Source organism: Peromyscus leucopus, chromosome 9, assembly GCF_004664715.2.
Source record: "Peromyscus leucopus breed LL Stock chromosome 9, UCI_PerLeu_2.1, whole genome shotgun sequence".
Taxonomy (NCBI): Eukaryota; Metazoa; Chordata; class Mammalia; order Rodentia; family Cricetidae; genus Peromyscus; species Peromyscus leucopus.
Window position 1 is genome coordinate 6703274 of NC_051070.1, and position 16993 is coordinate 6720266.

The 16993-nt window shown below is 42.9% G+C and overlaps 1 protein-coding gene across 2 annotated transcripts in view; it reads right to left on the bottom strand.

The window, feature by feature from the left end:
- Positions 1-3374: 3374 nt before the first annotated feature.
- Positions 3375-16993, bottom strand: part of Gpc6 (glypican 6) — a 1063315-nt gene continuing 1049696 nt past the window's right edge. For both annotated transcript variants that reach the window (XM_028868307.2, XM_028868309.2), the window contains 2 exons: positions 13425-13600; positions 3375-7682 (listed from right to left, as the gene is read on the bottom strand). In XM_028868307.2, the coding sequence (XP_028724140.1) occupies positions 7480-7682; positions 13425-13600 (379 nt within the window). In that variant the 3' untranslated portion in view covers positions 3375-7479. The remainder of the gene's footprint in view (positions 7683-13424; positions 13601-16993) is intronic.

Here is a 16993-nt window from a genome sequence, read left to right on the forward strand (position 1 = left end):
TTAACAAGCTTTTAACAGCGTCTTTGCCTAAGACTTCATTGCTTATTATAATCTGGGGCATCTCATTTTTCACACACAGGAGCAGTGTACTAGAATCCGCAATAGATGCTTCAGAATTGGAGACGAGTGGGAAGATGGTCCGGTGACTTTCTGCCAGCATCACTTCAGAGCTGGTACCTGGGATCCTATTGCTGCATGGCTGTGCCAGTTCCACCCTTTAGGAAGAGGAACCAGAATAACTCAAAATCCAATTCTTAGGGCTTGAGTGTCCCGAGGGCACGAGGGTTGGGGGAGAGAAGTAGAAATGAAGATGGTCAACCAAAGCCAGGTGAGAAGATCGAGGCTTCGCCATGTAGGTTCTTTGCTCTATAAAGCCAAGACAGGTCATGCCTAGATCAGGGACATGTGGCGATGATCACAACAGGAAGGTGAATGTGAAATTTCTCTTTGGTATGAACTTCTTTTTTTTCTTTTCTTTTTACTAATATCAGGCATACTGTGTCAAGAAAGAAAATAATCTGGTTTTGTAGACAGACCTCTCTTTAACTTGACGGTCACATTTCTGAATGTCTAAAGAGAAAAGTTTAAAACAGACATGGCCACCAGCATCAGGATTTAGATGGACAAGTTTTCTGTGTTGTAGACCTTCCCAGGATGCTCTTACAGTGGTCAAGGGGCCCGTGCCGATTTCCTGTGAACTGACAGCTCAATTGTTTAAATTCATATCTTGAGTCACGTTGATCCTTAGACCAGATAAATAAACTGCAAGTAGGACTGATGAACGGCCGAGTCCCCGGGAACAACAAGACACTGTACATAACTGGCTTTTTTCTGAATGTGGTATCTAGGCCAAACTGACAGGCAAGGGGATGCAGACTTCATGCACTTCTTGTCCAAGTGTCATGCTTTGACTCCCAGCACTTACAAGTGCAAAGGCATGTGGGCACCCAGAGTCAGCAGTTTCTTTACTTAGGAGAAAGATGTTTAAGAGAGAATGCAGTTAAAGGACACCACGTTACAGAGTAAGCGTGCGGTAGGTATCCTCTGTGCGCCATCTTGAGTTTTTGGAGACTGGGGTGCAGTCAACCTCCAGTCAGAGGGTCATCCAGACCTTCTCCTGGCTGTTCCTCTGCTTCATTAGGTGGTGGCTCTCCATGACCACCCAGCTAAGGAGAGTTTCTTCCCCAGTGCCTTTTCCCATCCAGGTTCTGTCATGGACCTCACACTGTTTGAAGTTACTATGCTTACCTGTTTACTTATATATTGGCTATCTCTGCCAAACTCTGGGTAAGATCAAGATGCCTAGAAGCAGAACTCATGCCATCTGCTTTTATGCCTGTAACGATTGCTGGCACATGATAATGGATCATTACCTATCTCTGGAAAGAAAGACCATTTACCTAAGTCACTGAAAAATTTCTTACAAAACAAAAACCCTATGGGTGTTCCGAAGAGACAAGTTCATTTAAGGTAGAGGTTTTTCTGCCTTCTTGAATCCCGTGTGTAAGCCTTCACTCCGTTTCTCTCCACACTGGTGCACTCTTGTGATAACATTTCCTTTTTCTGGCTCTGGTTGTGCTTGAAGGTGCACCAGAGCCCAGGCTCCCTTGGAAGGTTGGGAGGAGGCTTCTAGTTTGCTACATGTTCCACGTCTAACTCAACACTCTATGTCTGGCTGCCTATTTGCACCATCAAATAAATGGCTGAGAAGTACACCAACGACACAGGAACCATGCACAGCTGTTCACCTAGGCTCAAACTTGGAGCCACGCCTTTTTAGCTCTCAAGACACAGAACAATATTGGACCTCTAACTGGCAATGTTTCATAAATGATATTCTCAGAGTGGATGCCATTTTGATGCACACGTTTGATAATTATTTTCCACAGACTATTTATTCAAAACAAACAGTCTTACCACTTAATGGAAAGTAATACACTTTTTTTTTTTTTTTGGTTTTTCGAGACAGGGTTTCTCTGTGTAGCTTTGCGCCTTTCCTGGAACTCACTTGGTAGCCCAGGCTGGCCTCGAACTCACAGAGATCCGCCTGGCTCTGCCTCCCGAGTGCTGGGATTAAAGGCGTGCACCACCACCGCCCGGCCAAAGTAATACACTTTTGATGCCTTTCCTTCCCGTTACACTGGGCTCAGTTTGCTTCCAAATTAAATCTGTTACATTCTGATTTTGTAGGGGCATTTGTTCTATGGCTCCCAAATTGTCTTGTGAAAACCACTTTGCTTAATGAAAACTGTGCTGATATTGTGTTCCCCAAAATATTGTGTACCCTAATAAACTTATCTGTGGTCAGAGAACAGAACAGTCACTAGATACAGCAGCCAGAAAATAGTGGCACACACGCCTTTAATCCTATCACTTGGGAGGCAGAGATCCATCCGGATCTCTGTGAGTTTAAACCACACTGGAAACAGCCAGGCATGGTAACTCATGCCTTTAATCCCAAGAGGTGAGCCTTTAATCTCAGGAAGTGAGGGCAGAAAGCAGAAAGGTTCTAAGGCGTGAGGACCAGGAACTAGGCTGGTTAAGCTTCAGGCTTTCAAGAGGCAGTTCAGCTGAGATCCATTTGGATGGGGCTCAGAGGCCTCCAGTCTGAGGAAACAGAATCAGCTGAGGAATTGGCAAGGTGAGGTGGTTGTGGATTGTTCTGCTTCTCTGATCTTCCAGAATTCACCCCAATACCTGGCTTCGGGTTTGTTTTTATTGATAAGACCTTTTAGAGATTCGTGCTACAGAAAACCATAATGGTGATAATAGAATTAAACTGTGGTATTCCTTACAGCTAAATGCCACATTCTTGATACCTTTGTTTTATATAGATTCCTACATTTAAGGGTGTTCTTGAAATTGATGATGTATTTCGATTAAGGTAGTGGTTAACTGTATTGAGGACTGAGCACCTCTACCTGATGGTGTCTGGACACCGGTGACACAGCCCCCACAGCGGCTGCTTCAGCGAGGTTCATACGGGTTTGTTAAGTGAGTCTCTAGAGGGCTAAAGTATTCGTTATGAATGAGTGCATGGAAGCATCGCAGAAATACAAAGTCAATGCAGTTTGCCCCATTTGGAAGGAGTTAGTCCTTTGAGAGGTGATCTTATTTTTTTCTGGTCTGTGTGGTGTTGACATTAGCTCTATGATGCCACTGTGTTTTTCAAGAAGAAACAGAAGAAGAGGGATTGAGTGTTTCCTCACACATTAAGAAGTCAAATGTCCTACACGTAGAGAGGTTCACAATTTCCAGGTGTGTACTTGGTTGACTACTGATTTTTAGTAGTCTAAAATGATGTGAACAAAAACATTTTAAAATATAAAACACAGACTGTGGCAATCATTGAAAAGGCACAGAGAGGGCACAGGTAGATTTTTAAAAACTATTTTAATACAAGATTAATAGCAATTTTCTATCCAAATCAGAAATGAAAAATCTTAACCCAAATAATAGTCATTTGACAGTCACATAAAATTTTAGGTTCGATTGGTGCACACATTTCTCCTGCATATGTGTTCTGTGTATGCACACAGAGACTGCGCTGCGGTGCCTTCCTCAGGTGTTGCTCATGAAGTCCTTCATTACAAGGCAATGCCAAAGATTCCAGTACCCACTCCACTCTCAGGGAAGTCTCAAGCATTCCCAGGCTAAGCTGAATCTGGGCTGTAGCAAATTATGACATAGCAAGTCTCCAGAATGCGTACAAATCAGTATAAGTTGGCCTAAAACGAAGCACTGGCTAATATCTCTACCAAGGAGGAACACACGGTGGATTTAAAAGGTATGGACTGCTTTCCTCTTCTGGTTGCAAGGCTGCACTATTGTTTTAATTTAATATGTTAGTGATTGTAAGTCACAGAACATGAGCTTGAGTATCTGCAAGCATTTGGAAAAGTCAAATCCTGCGTTTGTTACCGCTTGAAACCCCAAGTCAAGCTACCTGATACCTAGCCTTGCAGAAAGGGGTGAGGAAAGACTTGCAAGCCAGGATTTTACCAAGTCTGATTCCTCCTTGAGGACTTAAGTTGGTGCTTAGTCTGTGGCCAAAATATGTATGTGATGGCAAGAAGAATTAAAGAAGGCTAATGTCTGTAGCAGGGAATGGAACTCAAGTTTCATGGTTCTGCATCCAATAGTATTTCCAATGTGTTTGATTTAAAGAATGTTCCTTTTAAAAAGACTGCTGCTCATCAATGAACAGTGTTTTTCAGTGTAGACAGAAGCAGGTGATTCCTGTCACCTTCCTCCTCGGGCAAATCATGGTAAGGGAGTCAGGCTTCCAGTGCTAGTCTGTGGTGGCTGCGATGGAAGTGCCAACTTGGCCTTCGTGGCAGGGACAGAAGGCTGTCTGGGGCTGTCAGTCCTGGACCATCAGCTCTTATTCATCACCTTACAGTTCATTCTTCTCTGCTGAGACATTAGCCTTTGTTTAGCCTTCGTCATAACATATACAAAGTCTAATAAACACCAATCACAGACGTGTACTTCTGTTAGAAAAATACATATTATAACTAAAGAACATGTAAATAGAGGCACTTCAATAAGCTAAGTGTTTGCAGTTATGAGCACCACCCACCAATTTCTAGTGTCCAATTTTGGGGTCCCATTCCTCTCTACTCATAACACAAGTTGTGATGTGATCACAGAATTTAGGGGACATCATCACAAATGAGGGCCGGCCATGAATGACAACGGAATGTGAACACATCCCCTATCATTGCTGAAATGAGAATTAATTTGGGAGGAGGATTCCACAGTACTGAAAAGGGGGAACTCAGTGAAGAGGCTTAGGGAAGGAAAGAACAGAACTGTACGATGGGTGGTGACAGCACTGGGAAGTTCAAGTGAATGACATTTTGACTGTGTCCATGCAAGGTGACTGATGATGCGGCTGTGTCCGCCGATCCTCATTTCCACTCTGGCCTGACTCATATGCATCACTACTTCTTGCCAATAGGAATACCTTTGAGAGCACAGGGTCGAGACAAAGGAAACAGGTATTTTTATATTATCTGTGTGATTCATGTGCACAGAACATGGCTTCACATTCACTAATGTAATGTGTTGTCATATGCATGCAAAAAAAACATTTGGAGGCAAAAGCACTGTAAAAAATAAGAATCTTTGACTTGTGTTACAGAAGATAATGCAGAAATATTTTTAAAAGAGAGTTGGAGCTTAAAGCCATAAAAAATATTACTCAAATATCCTGGAGAATCAAAGTTGATTGAATTTGTACTGCACTGTAATTATTGGAGAAAAACAATACTGATGTCTGAACATACATTGAGCTGAGTAACATAAATGACTGGTCCTTCACAGAGATGTGTTATGTGCAAGTGGTGATGAGAAGCTGAAGGGGGGCAGTGAGCTGGACGGCTTTCCAAAAGGATGCAGTTCTGGATTTGATTAAGTGTTAACTTCACACAAATTTTAATGAAAGATGCCACAAAGTCTCTCAGAATCTTATACTTCATATTTTTTTAGGCATAAAGTAGCAACAGATGCTTGTAAATATGTTTTGTTTTCAAAAGTGCTCAAATACACTTAATACTAGTACATGTGTTCTACTTAGAGATGATGATGAAATCGATAACTAATTTTAATTTTGATGAGAATAGAGATAGAACCATTTATGTGTCAATACTGTCGATGAGTCAGTTAAAATGCAATTGGTATGCGGTGGTGTCTTGAAATATTTCTTCTCCCTATTCCAGATGTATCATAAAAACCAAAACCAAAATCCAAAATAAAACAAGATGAATAATGTAAAAAACCAAAACCATGTGGCTAGCCAACTGTCTTCTTATAACCCCGGTTTGGTTTGGTTTTTTTCTCTCTGATGGGGGAAGCATTGGGCCTGGCTTTGTGGGGAGGTTAGGCTGTAGCTGAGTTTAGGTCATTTACTATAGTACCCATCAGGAGTCCTAGGCCAAATGTGTTGTACATGAGAGCAATGGTGTTTCATGAATAACATTCTTTACACACACACATTCCATTGCCAGTAATGTCTTGCACACCAGGGCTTGTCCCATGAGCTCAGGACAGTTTGGAGCACCAGGGACAAAACACACTTGTGTGAAAAGGGTGTGCCCTGGCAAACTTGGAATAGATGGACAGTTAGATACATAAAAAGTTCTCTTTCTTGATTCTTGGTGCTCACAGATCATTGAGGAATCCTTTCTCTGAGCAGCACAAAACAAGAAGAGCTGGTTGACAAAACAGTTTTGTTACAAAGGAGTGTCAACCCTGAGCTTGGAATTAAGAAGTTAAAATCTGTGATTTATATATATATATTGATATAAAAATAGATGATCATACTAAGACTAAAAAAGTGAAAGAAATCTCCATGTCAATACTATATATATAGTGTTTTTTCTCTCTCTCTTTTTTTTATCTTGAGTTTGTTGTAGTTGTGAGTTATTTTGTAAAAGAATGCCCTCGTGATGCAGAAACCAATTGACACAAATCAAAGAGTCTGTAACAAAAGCTCATGTGTGGAGCTAATTGTCATTGTCAGTAAGAGAACTCTTATTTGAGGGACAGTCAGGAGCCGAGGAGCTGAGATGTCTAATTCATGCCAGACTGGTGGCCAATGTAGAGACTGTACCAATGAAGATGATTCTTAGTCAAGACCTAGGAGGGAGGAGACTTGACAGGGGCATCCGTGAAGAACTGAAGACAATCGGTGCCAGTTGGCTACCATGGACAGGTGTTAGGAGACAGAAAATGCTGCCATCAGTGAGTGCCGCCATCAGTGAGCGCGGCCATCAGGCAGGTGAAAGAGAGGCGTGAAGTCGCAATAAGATTCCCGCTCGTATAAAGACAGAATCCTAAATTTACTATCAGTACCTCCAAATCAGTTTGGGCTGAGTGCAAGACAATACCTCCAAGACAACAGCGCGTTTCCACCACATTAAAAAAGGTTACGCTTCTCCTCAGAAGCATTTTGTAAACCTGGCTTGTCACAGAGAAGCTCGTTCCAGGCTGTCATCTCCAAACCTGATAGCACGAGAGTTCCTCTATTTTCTCTCCTATATTCGCTTCCTTGTTGAAAAGGCAGTTGTCTTGGGGTTTTGCCTGATTTGAAACGGAAAATTATTTTCTTCCTATCTTATATTATTCTAAGTGGGGTGTTAGAAAAAAAAAAAAACCCTCACAACGTGAAATTCCTTTAATTTTGCAGCATAAAAGCAAATGACGGTAAGAAAAAATCTCTTGGTACGAAAGATTTGAGTAAGAATTCTCTCTGGAATAAACAAGGTCCCCACGGATAGCTGAAGGACAGAAGCAGATCCTCTGGCACCTGGTACTCTTTGGGAAAAGAAAAAGGGAGGCAGGTTGCAAGACTGCTCTCTTGTCATAGAAAACGGCGAGTTTTTGTGGCATGGTCCGTTGTCCAAGAGTGTAAGAAAAGACGGGAGTTGGCCGCTGAGGAGCTAAACTGCAGTTTCCTTTGACCAAAGCCCGCGATTATCTGTGGAGTCTCTGCAGGGCCAGGGCCATGCAGACCAGAGGCCAGGAGAGCAGGGAGTAGCTGCCCTGCGCGGCCGAAGATTCCTCTTCTCTCCGGTCCGGGTCCACGGCGGGGGCCTCGGTGGTGACGAACTCGAACTCTGTGGGACACACGTCATCCATGCACCCACTGCCGCTGCCTGAGCCGCTGGATTCGTCGCCTGGGGGGGGAAGATGGATAAGGGAAGTTAGAGCACTTAGCTGGGAATAGAGACAAACAGCGCCACAGTTGGCGGCCAGGTGTGGGAGGAACACTCCACCAAAGGGCTGCTCGCGGCTCCTAGACTTGTTCGTGGGCAGGTTAACCACAGGCCAGAAACAGGGTTGAAACACAGTGTTCACTGGTACCCACCCAGAGTAGACTTGTAATGGGTGGCCTCAATATCTAATACCTATATTAGATACTTCTTCTGACCAGTATTTAAATGACTAAGAAATTATGTTCCTGGAGCTGGAGACATGGCATAAGAGCTCAGAGCAGTATTGCTTTTCCAGAGGACCAGGATCAGCCTCAGGCAGCTCACAACGATCTCACACCCTCTTCTGACCTCTTCCACCTCCACCATATATGGAGCCAATGAACTCATGCACACACACATGCAATGAAATATATACATCTATATCTATCTATCATCTATGTATCTATCTATCTATCATCTATGTATCTATCATTTATGTATGTATGTATCATCTATGTATCTATCATGTATGCATGTATGTATGTATCATTTATGTATCTATCATCTATGTATGTATCATTTATGTATGTATGTATGTATATATGTATGTATCTATCTATCATCTATGTATCTATCATGTATGTATGTATGTATGTATCATCTATGTATCTATCATGTATGCATGTATGTATGTATCATTTATGTATCTATCATCTATGTATGTATCATTTATGTATGTATATATGTATGTATCTATCTATCATCTATGTATCTATCATGTATGCATGTATGTATGTATCATTTATGTATCTATCTATCATCTATGTATCTATCTATCATGTATCTATCTATCATCTATGTATCTATCATCTATCTATCTATCTATCTATCTATCATGTATGTATCTATCTATCATGTATGTATCTATCTATCATGTATGTATCTATCTATCATGTATGTATCTATCTATCATGTATGTATCTATCTATCATGTATGTATCTATCTATCATCTATCGTAGAGAAGCAATTCTGTTCTTTGCTGTTTTGTACTTCAGCACTGCTGCTCTAAACAGGTATCATGCTTTTTAAAGATAATTTTTGTTTTTCTTGGTTTTTAGAGCCCAACCTGACCAGAAACTCATGCTCCTCCTGTCTCTGTCCCCAGAGTGCTGGGGTTAAAGGTGTATTTCACCCTAGCCCTCTTCAAAGGATGTTTAAAAGGCCATTTAAGGTGAAAGAGAAAGTAAGAGCAAGTAGTGAGGGCAGGAAAGTGCAGAAACAGCAGCAGAAAGCTGCAGAACGGAGACGTTGTTATTGTGCTGTGTCTCCCCCACCCCACCCGGTGTTCTTGTCCAACAGCAAAGATGGACTCCTTTTCAATGAGTCGGTAAGCTGCAGCCTGTTGTTTATTTCCCTGTGTCCCCAAATGCGAAGACGTTTTCTCTGTTTTTTTAATGTTTGGAATAATCAAGTGGGCATCCCATCACGAGACTGTGAGACTCCCACCTGTGAAGTTCAAGCTCACAGTCTGGTTGTCACACAGGTACAGCTGCCCACCCCCAGTGGCTTGCAGCTCTTTCCTGTTCCCAGGGCACAGCAGAGCAGCTGTTCCTGAGACTGACCAGCTCGGAAGCCTAGCATACTATCTGTCCCTTTACAGAACCAGTTTGCCAGTCCCTGCTTGATTCAGTGCCTGCACCTTACGCAGTCTGAGGGTGGCATCTTCCTCTGCTGCCCACCATGCCTCTGGGTTTGCTCAGTTGTCATGTTTCATTGTTTGGCTCCTTCATGTTTGATGACATATTCAACCAACTATGAAGTAAAAATAATTCCAGAAAGTTCCAAGAAGCAATGTGGATTTGCCAAATACCAAGTTAAACCCATGTGATTGGTATGATGTCTGCAGAGACCCTGCTCAAGCTTCCTGTGTTGTCATGGCTCCCAGTCTCTCCAGCACTGTGTATCATATAGATCTACATGACTGTATCTATGTCGAACATGTTTGCATTTTTCTTGCCATTATTCCATGGAAAATACAACGTAACAATTATCTACATAGGACTTATTGTTTTAGGTATTATCAATAATCCACAGATTATTTTAAACATATCAGGGAATGTGTATAGGTCATATGCAAATGCCACAGTCATTTATGTCACGAATCTGAGCAGCTCTGGCTTTGGGTATCTGCAGATGGCTTAAGACAACCCCTGCCACCGTGCCGGCTCCCACTGTGCCTGCTACCTGAAAGTTCTTCCTAACACCCGCACTTGTACTATTTATTTGCTTGTCCACTGTCCACACTCTACTAGAATATCAACTTTTTGAGGGTACGGTCTTTGCATAGACCATTCATTTCCAGGTGGCCATTGATTTCTGATGTGCAGCAGATGCTCACTAAATCCTTGTTGAATAAGTCAATATGCCTTGAGCAATTAATTCAACTTCTATCAGTTTCTATATCTAAACACATGCAGTTGATACAGGCAAAAGGTGTCAGGCAAGATCACTGCTGCCAATGCCAGATGGAAAAGATTTTTTCCCCAGGAAACACTTAAGCTACCATTATGAATTAGGCAGACAAGAGTGGACAGCTTCAACAAACATCTTTTTCCTCACCTGTAAAATAAAAATAATAACGTCCACTTCCCAGAACTGTTATGGGGACAAACAAGACAATGTTTCTGGAAAGATCCAGGAAATAATAATCTTTGTAATGAGGTTTACTGTTATGATCATTTGCTCAGTGAGTTCAACTAACATTCCTAAACTCCTGCCCTGCTATTGGGCCTCGCTGCTCCTGAGACATGGGCACAATTTTGGATTCAGATACAACTTAAGTCAAGCCAAGTCGGTGTAGGGACTCTTACATTGTTCTTCTGAGTGAAGAAGAGACATTCAGCACTGTTCCCCCACAAATGGGACATGTAAATACCAGTTAAGATCATTTGAATACATTATACTTGGTTCTTATCATTTCTCTGCCTTATCATTATTGGCCTTTACAAGGAGAAAAATGCCTATTAATTAAATTGAGAGATATCAGAATTGCAAAGGGAATTGTTCTGAACACCAGCATCATGAGCAAGAGGTAATATAACCTTTACAAAGATATTATTAAAGTGACTTAGAATATTAAAATTGCAAGAAGCAAATAATGACAAGAGGTTCTAGCTGTGAAAAACAATGGCCCCAATCTTTCTGAAAGGGAATCAGAAATGTAGGTGTTATGGTGATAGAATGGGTCACTTAAAAAAAGGCTACAAGCAATAAGGGTGGTGATGGCTATGGATGTGCTATGGAGGTTCACAGGCCAGGCACTGTCTTAGAACAGCTGCATTCAGTGCTTGAGTTAGAGCCAAGGGATGATCTTCACCGTCCTTCATTTCTGTTTTCTTTGGAGAAGAAATTGAGAAAATTCACTGTCTCCTTACATTCCTTGAGTTTTACAGAATGACACCTTTTTAGGCTAGAAAAGAAGAATTGCAATGAAGCCAACATGTGGTGATATATTGTGTACTCCAATATATTGTGCACTCTAATAAACTTATCTGGGGATCAGAGAAAGAGCCAGCCCCTAGATTAGACGTAGAGGTCAGGCAGTGGTAGCACACACCCTTGGTCTTTCAGTTCTCACCCCATACCTGGCTCCAGGTTTTTTACTAATAAGACCTTTTAAGATTCGTCTTATACCAACATTGGGTAATTCTTACATAACTTCATTACTCATCTAAATAGTTACTCTCCAAGTAAAACAGCACATTATTACATGGAGAGGCAGTGCGGGTAGAATGGGAAACATGAGGCTACGTCACGCAGCATCAGTGAAGGCTAAAAGCTGACGTAGTGTTCTCTTCTGAGGAGGAAGAGAGAGGTCTAGCCTAAGCAAAAAGAGATAACGGGATGATTCTGAGAAATTTGATAGCAATGAAGTCCATTGTGGTGGTAATTACCCTGTATGGAAAAAATAAATCCTTGAGTTCTTTAAAATGGAAGAAAGCACTAAAAACGTTCTGCAGGAGCAGCTCAGTAAGACGGAGGCAGAGCTGAGATGACTGAGTGTTTCCCATCTGTAACTTGTGCCTTCTAACTCATTAACCAAGTACACATGCATCTCCAGCTTCAGCGAGCAACTCGAGGGTCATTGGCAGCTTTACAACTGATGTTCAAGAATTTTTTCCCTGTGAATTCTCTTAGGTTACACTTAAGAGAAAACCAACATACCCGAGAAGAAATCCCACAAAGCCTTTGCCTCTGTAGCTATGCATCTTGAAGCCACTTTGACAAAACCCAAATATTCTTAGCTTCATTTCAGTGTTCACTTATGAGAGCCCATGAAATCACTTCAGATGCTTTTATGATCCCCACTGAAACAGTCATGTGTAATATTGCTTCAGTAGTTTACTGTTTCTCTAATATTTCAGGTATAAATGTTTGCTGTTTGTGTCTGTGTACAACTGAGTAGGGAGAGAAATAATGCATTGAACCTGCTTACCACCCTCAAGACACCATCTTAGTTCTTTAATAAGTCACCCCAGAGGAGCCTCCAATAGTTTTCTAGCTGGAACCTTTTGCCATTATTTTTTCTCACATTTTTAGTATCCTAAGCATTTAATAATTCCTTTGTAATAGAGGGATCTGATTTTCCAGAAGTATAGATTCTTCTCTACTTACAGTGAAGTCATATCCCAATAAATTCATTAATTTTCAAAGACTACAATTTCAAATGAATAGAAAATATACAACACACATAGCATTCTAGCATAACATAGCACCCCACAGAATGTCCTTGTTTACCCTTGTGTTCTTGGGACTCATTAGGGGTCTGTGGATTTAAATCCTTTGTCCAGAATCATGAGAGAGCATCATATCACATAATGATAACCTAAGAAAGGATTCAAATTCAACCTTTGAAGTACAGTTTCTATTGCATGTGTGTGACCTTTGAGCCATCATAAATTCAAGGAATGTTTATGATATTGTTTATGAGAAACAAGATGGGGATTCAAGCCCAGCCTGTCAAAAAATCTGTGGAAGATGTTTTAGGTGGTAATGGGGGAGGTAGGCAGGAGTTTGGAGTAGATACAAATGTTGTTATAGAAAAGACAGGGTTAAAAACAGTCACTCTATTATAAATGGATCAACTGGTAGATTAAATTATGTTTTTGCTTTCGTATGGCTAATTCCCCTGAAGCTGGGATGAGAGCCTGGCAAGTAAACTACTTGCTGTGCAGGATTAAGGATCTGAGTTTGATCCCCAGCTCTTATAGAAACAGCCAAGCGTGGTGGTGTGTACTTGAACTTCCAGCACTGGAGAGGCATAGACAGGAGGATCCCTGTGGCCCACAGCCCAGCCAGCCTAGCTGAACTGGTGAGCTCCAGGTCTCAGTGAAAGACCTGTCTCTAGAAATACGGTTAATAACACCTGAGAGAGGACGACATTCAAGGCCGACCTCTGGTCTACACATGTGTGTAAACAGGTATGCACACACATACACACACCACACACACACACACACACACACACACACACACACACACACAAACATACTCACACATACAAGTGCACATAGCCGTTCATTAAGAGGAGTTATGATTTCAGTTAGCATGTAAGGTTTGTGGCTGAGACTGGAAAATGATTAAGGCCAGAGAGAGGTAACTAAAGATCTCACACAAGCACTTCCCACTTCGGGGCTCACTGGTCTTCACGCTGATTTCCTTACTTGTGTCTTGGAAGTTGACGTCATTGCCGTTGTAGGCGTTCTTCAGTTTGTTGGTCATCACCCGGAGAGCCATGATCTGCTGTCTGATGAAAGTGTCGGGCCGCGTGATGTCCACCTCCACTTCAGGATTGTTGATTTGGTTGGTCAGCCCATCATTCATGATCTCAGGCAAGTATCTGCAAGGCGGAGAGGAAGACATGGGTCAGGTGGTACAGCAGTGAGCTCAGAACCAAACATTGCCCTGCTATCTCAGACAGGAAGCCAAATCACATGGTGAAAACCAGAGAGAAGATCCTGGTAGCTTCCCTGGCTTTGTCAGTTTTGGAACTAAGAACTGGGTTAGGAATGGCACACAAGCAGTCGAGTCCTTAGCGAGGGTACTCTTTCTCAGTGGAGGAGGATTTTAGTACAAAGATTCTTCTGGGGTCTTGAAAAAAAATTTTGGGATGTTTTAGGAGGAGCCAGTGATCGCTTATGCCTATGACATGTCTAATAGGGTTTTTTATTTTATATTTTTGGCAGTGCTGGGAATTGAACCAGGGTCTTGTACACACTAGGCAAGGGCTCTACCAATGAGCTACAGCTCTATCCTAGACTTTTAATTTTGTAATATCATCTTGGGTCTAATTTGATAGGTGTGTCAACATTCAGTAAAAGAGGTTAATATCTAATAAGACTTAATGTTTCTAGCTTAATATTTATTTGTCTGTCACAATTGTCAGTCTTTCAACATCCTGCCTAATGTCATCCAGGCATTTCTATACAAAGGGGATAAAGAGCCCGTGAGCATGTTTGGAGATGCTGGGATTCCTTATGCTTGTGCCCTATCAGCTGTACAGCCATCCCACTCCTGATGTCAGGAGACCCCCCACCCCCAAGCTCCTTTCTTCCCTTGCTGCATTTCTCCTTGGAGAACAGATCATAACACTGGCGCAAACTAACTTCTTTGGCCACGCCCCTCTTCTCTAGGGTCCCTCCATGTGCCGTCTGGTTAATCTTTCTAACCTTCACTCTCCCCTGTCTCTCCTCTGTGTAAACACTAGAGGACAGTGGTTGATGTCCAAAGCTCACCCCGTCAGGAACTATGCTGCAGAATTCCAGCCCTCCAGCCCATGAACAGAGAGATGTGCCTTTTCCCCATTGTATGAACTAGAAAGCCAAGGCCCAGTGAGGACAAGCAGATGTAAAGTCTAGTAAATGGCTAAAATGGGTTCTATGAGATACTCAAGCAAATTAATTGGACCTAGGAAGGGGGTGGGGGTACTCTAATTTATAGTCAGGTGCCACACACAGATAACAACCTGGGGTCTGCAACTCGCATCTGAAGTGTGTATATGATTGTGTGAGTGTGACTGTGTGAGTGTGTGGTATGGTGTGTGTGTGTGTGTGTGTGTGTGTGTGTGTGTGTGCATGTGCGTGTGCGTGTGCGCATGCGCATGCAGTCTTGGGGGACTGAACTGATTTAGAGAGTACCCAAATGCTGTCTGCTGCAGACCTAATTGTTGACTTGCTGGTAGAAAGAAATCCCCATACCATTGTCACAGAGATGTGTGTTGATTGTGTTATGTGAGCGGAGGAAAAAGCAAGCGACCTTTCCCCCCAGCACAGTGCTCTGGAGGGTTTCGTTTGTTTATTCATTTTTGTTTTTTTTTTTTCTGGTTTATGATTATTTAAATCTGAAGTATGCCTAAATAGGGCCCTCATTTTCTCCTAAAACAGTTCCAGCCACCAGGAATCTACCCACCATTTTATGGGGCTGATCAGTTTGGCTGGGCATTCTGGGTACAAACCCCCCTCCAGGCTGAGGGACTGAGCTGGTTAATGATCAGCCTCAGCTCTGCGGCCACCAAGCCGTGCAAGCTGCACCAACAGTTTCCTTTCCTTCTTCTTCTGGATCATCTTTTCATTTAGGAAGTTTCAAAGTATACAGAAACAGAGATGATAAAATAATGAACCTATGTAGCTAATTTCAATGCCTTTTTCTATTTCCTACAAAGGTGCCATCAATGTCTGTGTCCTGCTAAGAAACAAATGGCACCTTAGAGGGGCAATGAGGAGAATTCAATGGAAAGACTGTTTACAAAGGTGACCATGTGATTTAAGGACCGTACCAGGTGGTGACAGCAGGAGGATTCCCTAGAGACAAACGAGAGATAGCGTAGCAGAATGCACCAGAGTTGAAGCCACAGCCAGGCACCCAAGCGCAGAGTGCCTAACCGAGTCCTGACAGGGAGGGGGCTAACAGAGGCTTCCTGACCTCTCCAGCCCCTACTGGCTGAGCCTAACTGAAAGCCAACGGATAGGGAGCTCAGCTGATCTGGCTTGTAGAGGTGGCCTCCAAGGCACCAGCCAGAGCCAGCGTGGAGGGACAGAACAGTTCTTAGGGGATAGCAAAGACTTTATTTTAGTAGTTTTGTTTAGACAGGGTCCTGCTGCATGGCTCAGGCTGGCCTTGAACTTGAGGTTGTCTTGCCTCTGCCTCCTGACTGAGGAGATCAAACGTGTATAATGTGATGCCTGGCCACGGACTTGAGTGTGCTGTTGCAGGTGCAGTGTGGTTTATTACTGCCGGGGCTGGAGGTGCTGACTAGTTCCACGACTCCTATTCTACTGCTGTTGGTGGAAAACTGAGAACCTTCCCTCTGTCCTGGCATTCCTGCTTACGTATTTGTGTGCTGCCCTTAGGCCTGGAATTCTTCCCCTTTCCGAAAACGGCTTCTGAAATGCCAGAAACCAAAGACTACAACATGTGCAGGAAGAACCCCAAGGAAGAGGTCGGACCCAGGCTGATATTCAGGATCAGAAGTGTTATTTATGCATGGATGGGAATTGGTTTACCTATTTAAGTCAGTGGTCTCCAGAGTAAGCTGCGTATTTTCACCCATATTTTGAACTAAACCAACTTTTGAACAAAATAGAAGTAAAACTCAGAGTGGAAAAACTCTTTTCCATGAAGCTTTCAAGCTATCTGTGGCCTAAGAACAATCCTAAGAGGAAAAATGCCAAACCCAAGTATCCATACCTCTTCATTTCTGTAGCAAATCATAAACTCCTGCCAGTCTTTTTAAGTATCTGGAGTATAAGCAAATTCTTATTGGCCTCCCAGTGCAGCTTCTCACACATGGCATTGACTTGGCTGCTACTGACAGGGCTCTGTGACTGCCAGGCTCCTGGGGTTCAGTAATGATGACAGTCCACTGGAATGCATGGCAAGCAGACGCCATCAGCTGCTGCCACGGTGACGGGGCTGCGAGGTGATGGCCGGTCCTCTCGCTGCTCTGCATTCTGGTCATTATTCCCGCAGCTGTGCCCAGGCTGAGTCGGAGGGGGCTCCGTCTCTCTTGCACGCCGTGTGCACTGCTTAGCTAGCCAAGTCTCATTTATCAGCAGCTTGCTACACTATCTTACATGGGAATGCTGCCCTTGGGAGTCTGAACATCCAGCAACAATAAAAGACTGCCAGGCAAACCCAGCTTCTCACTGTGCCTGGTGATGCTCAGCCACTTACAATCAAAACAAGGAGCAATGCACTTGTGCCCTCCAGAGCTTTTTCTCCTCTTGGTGTCTTC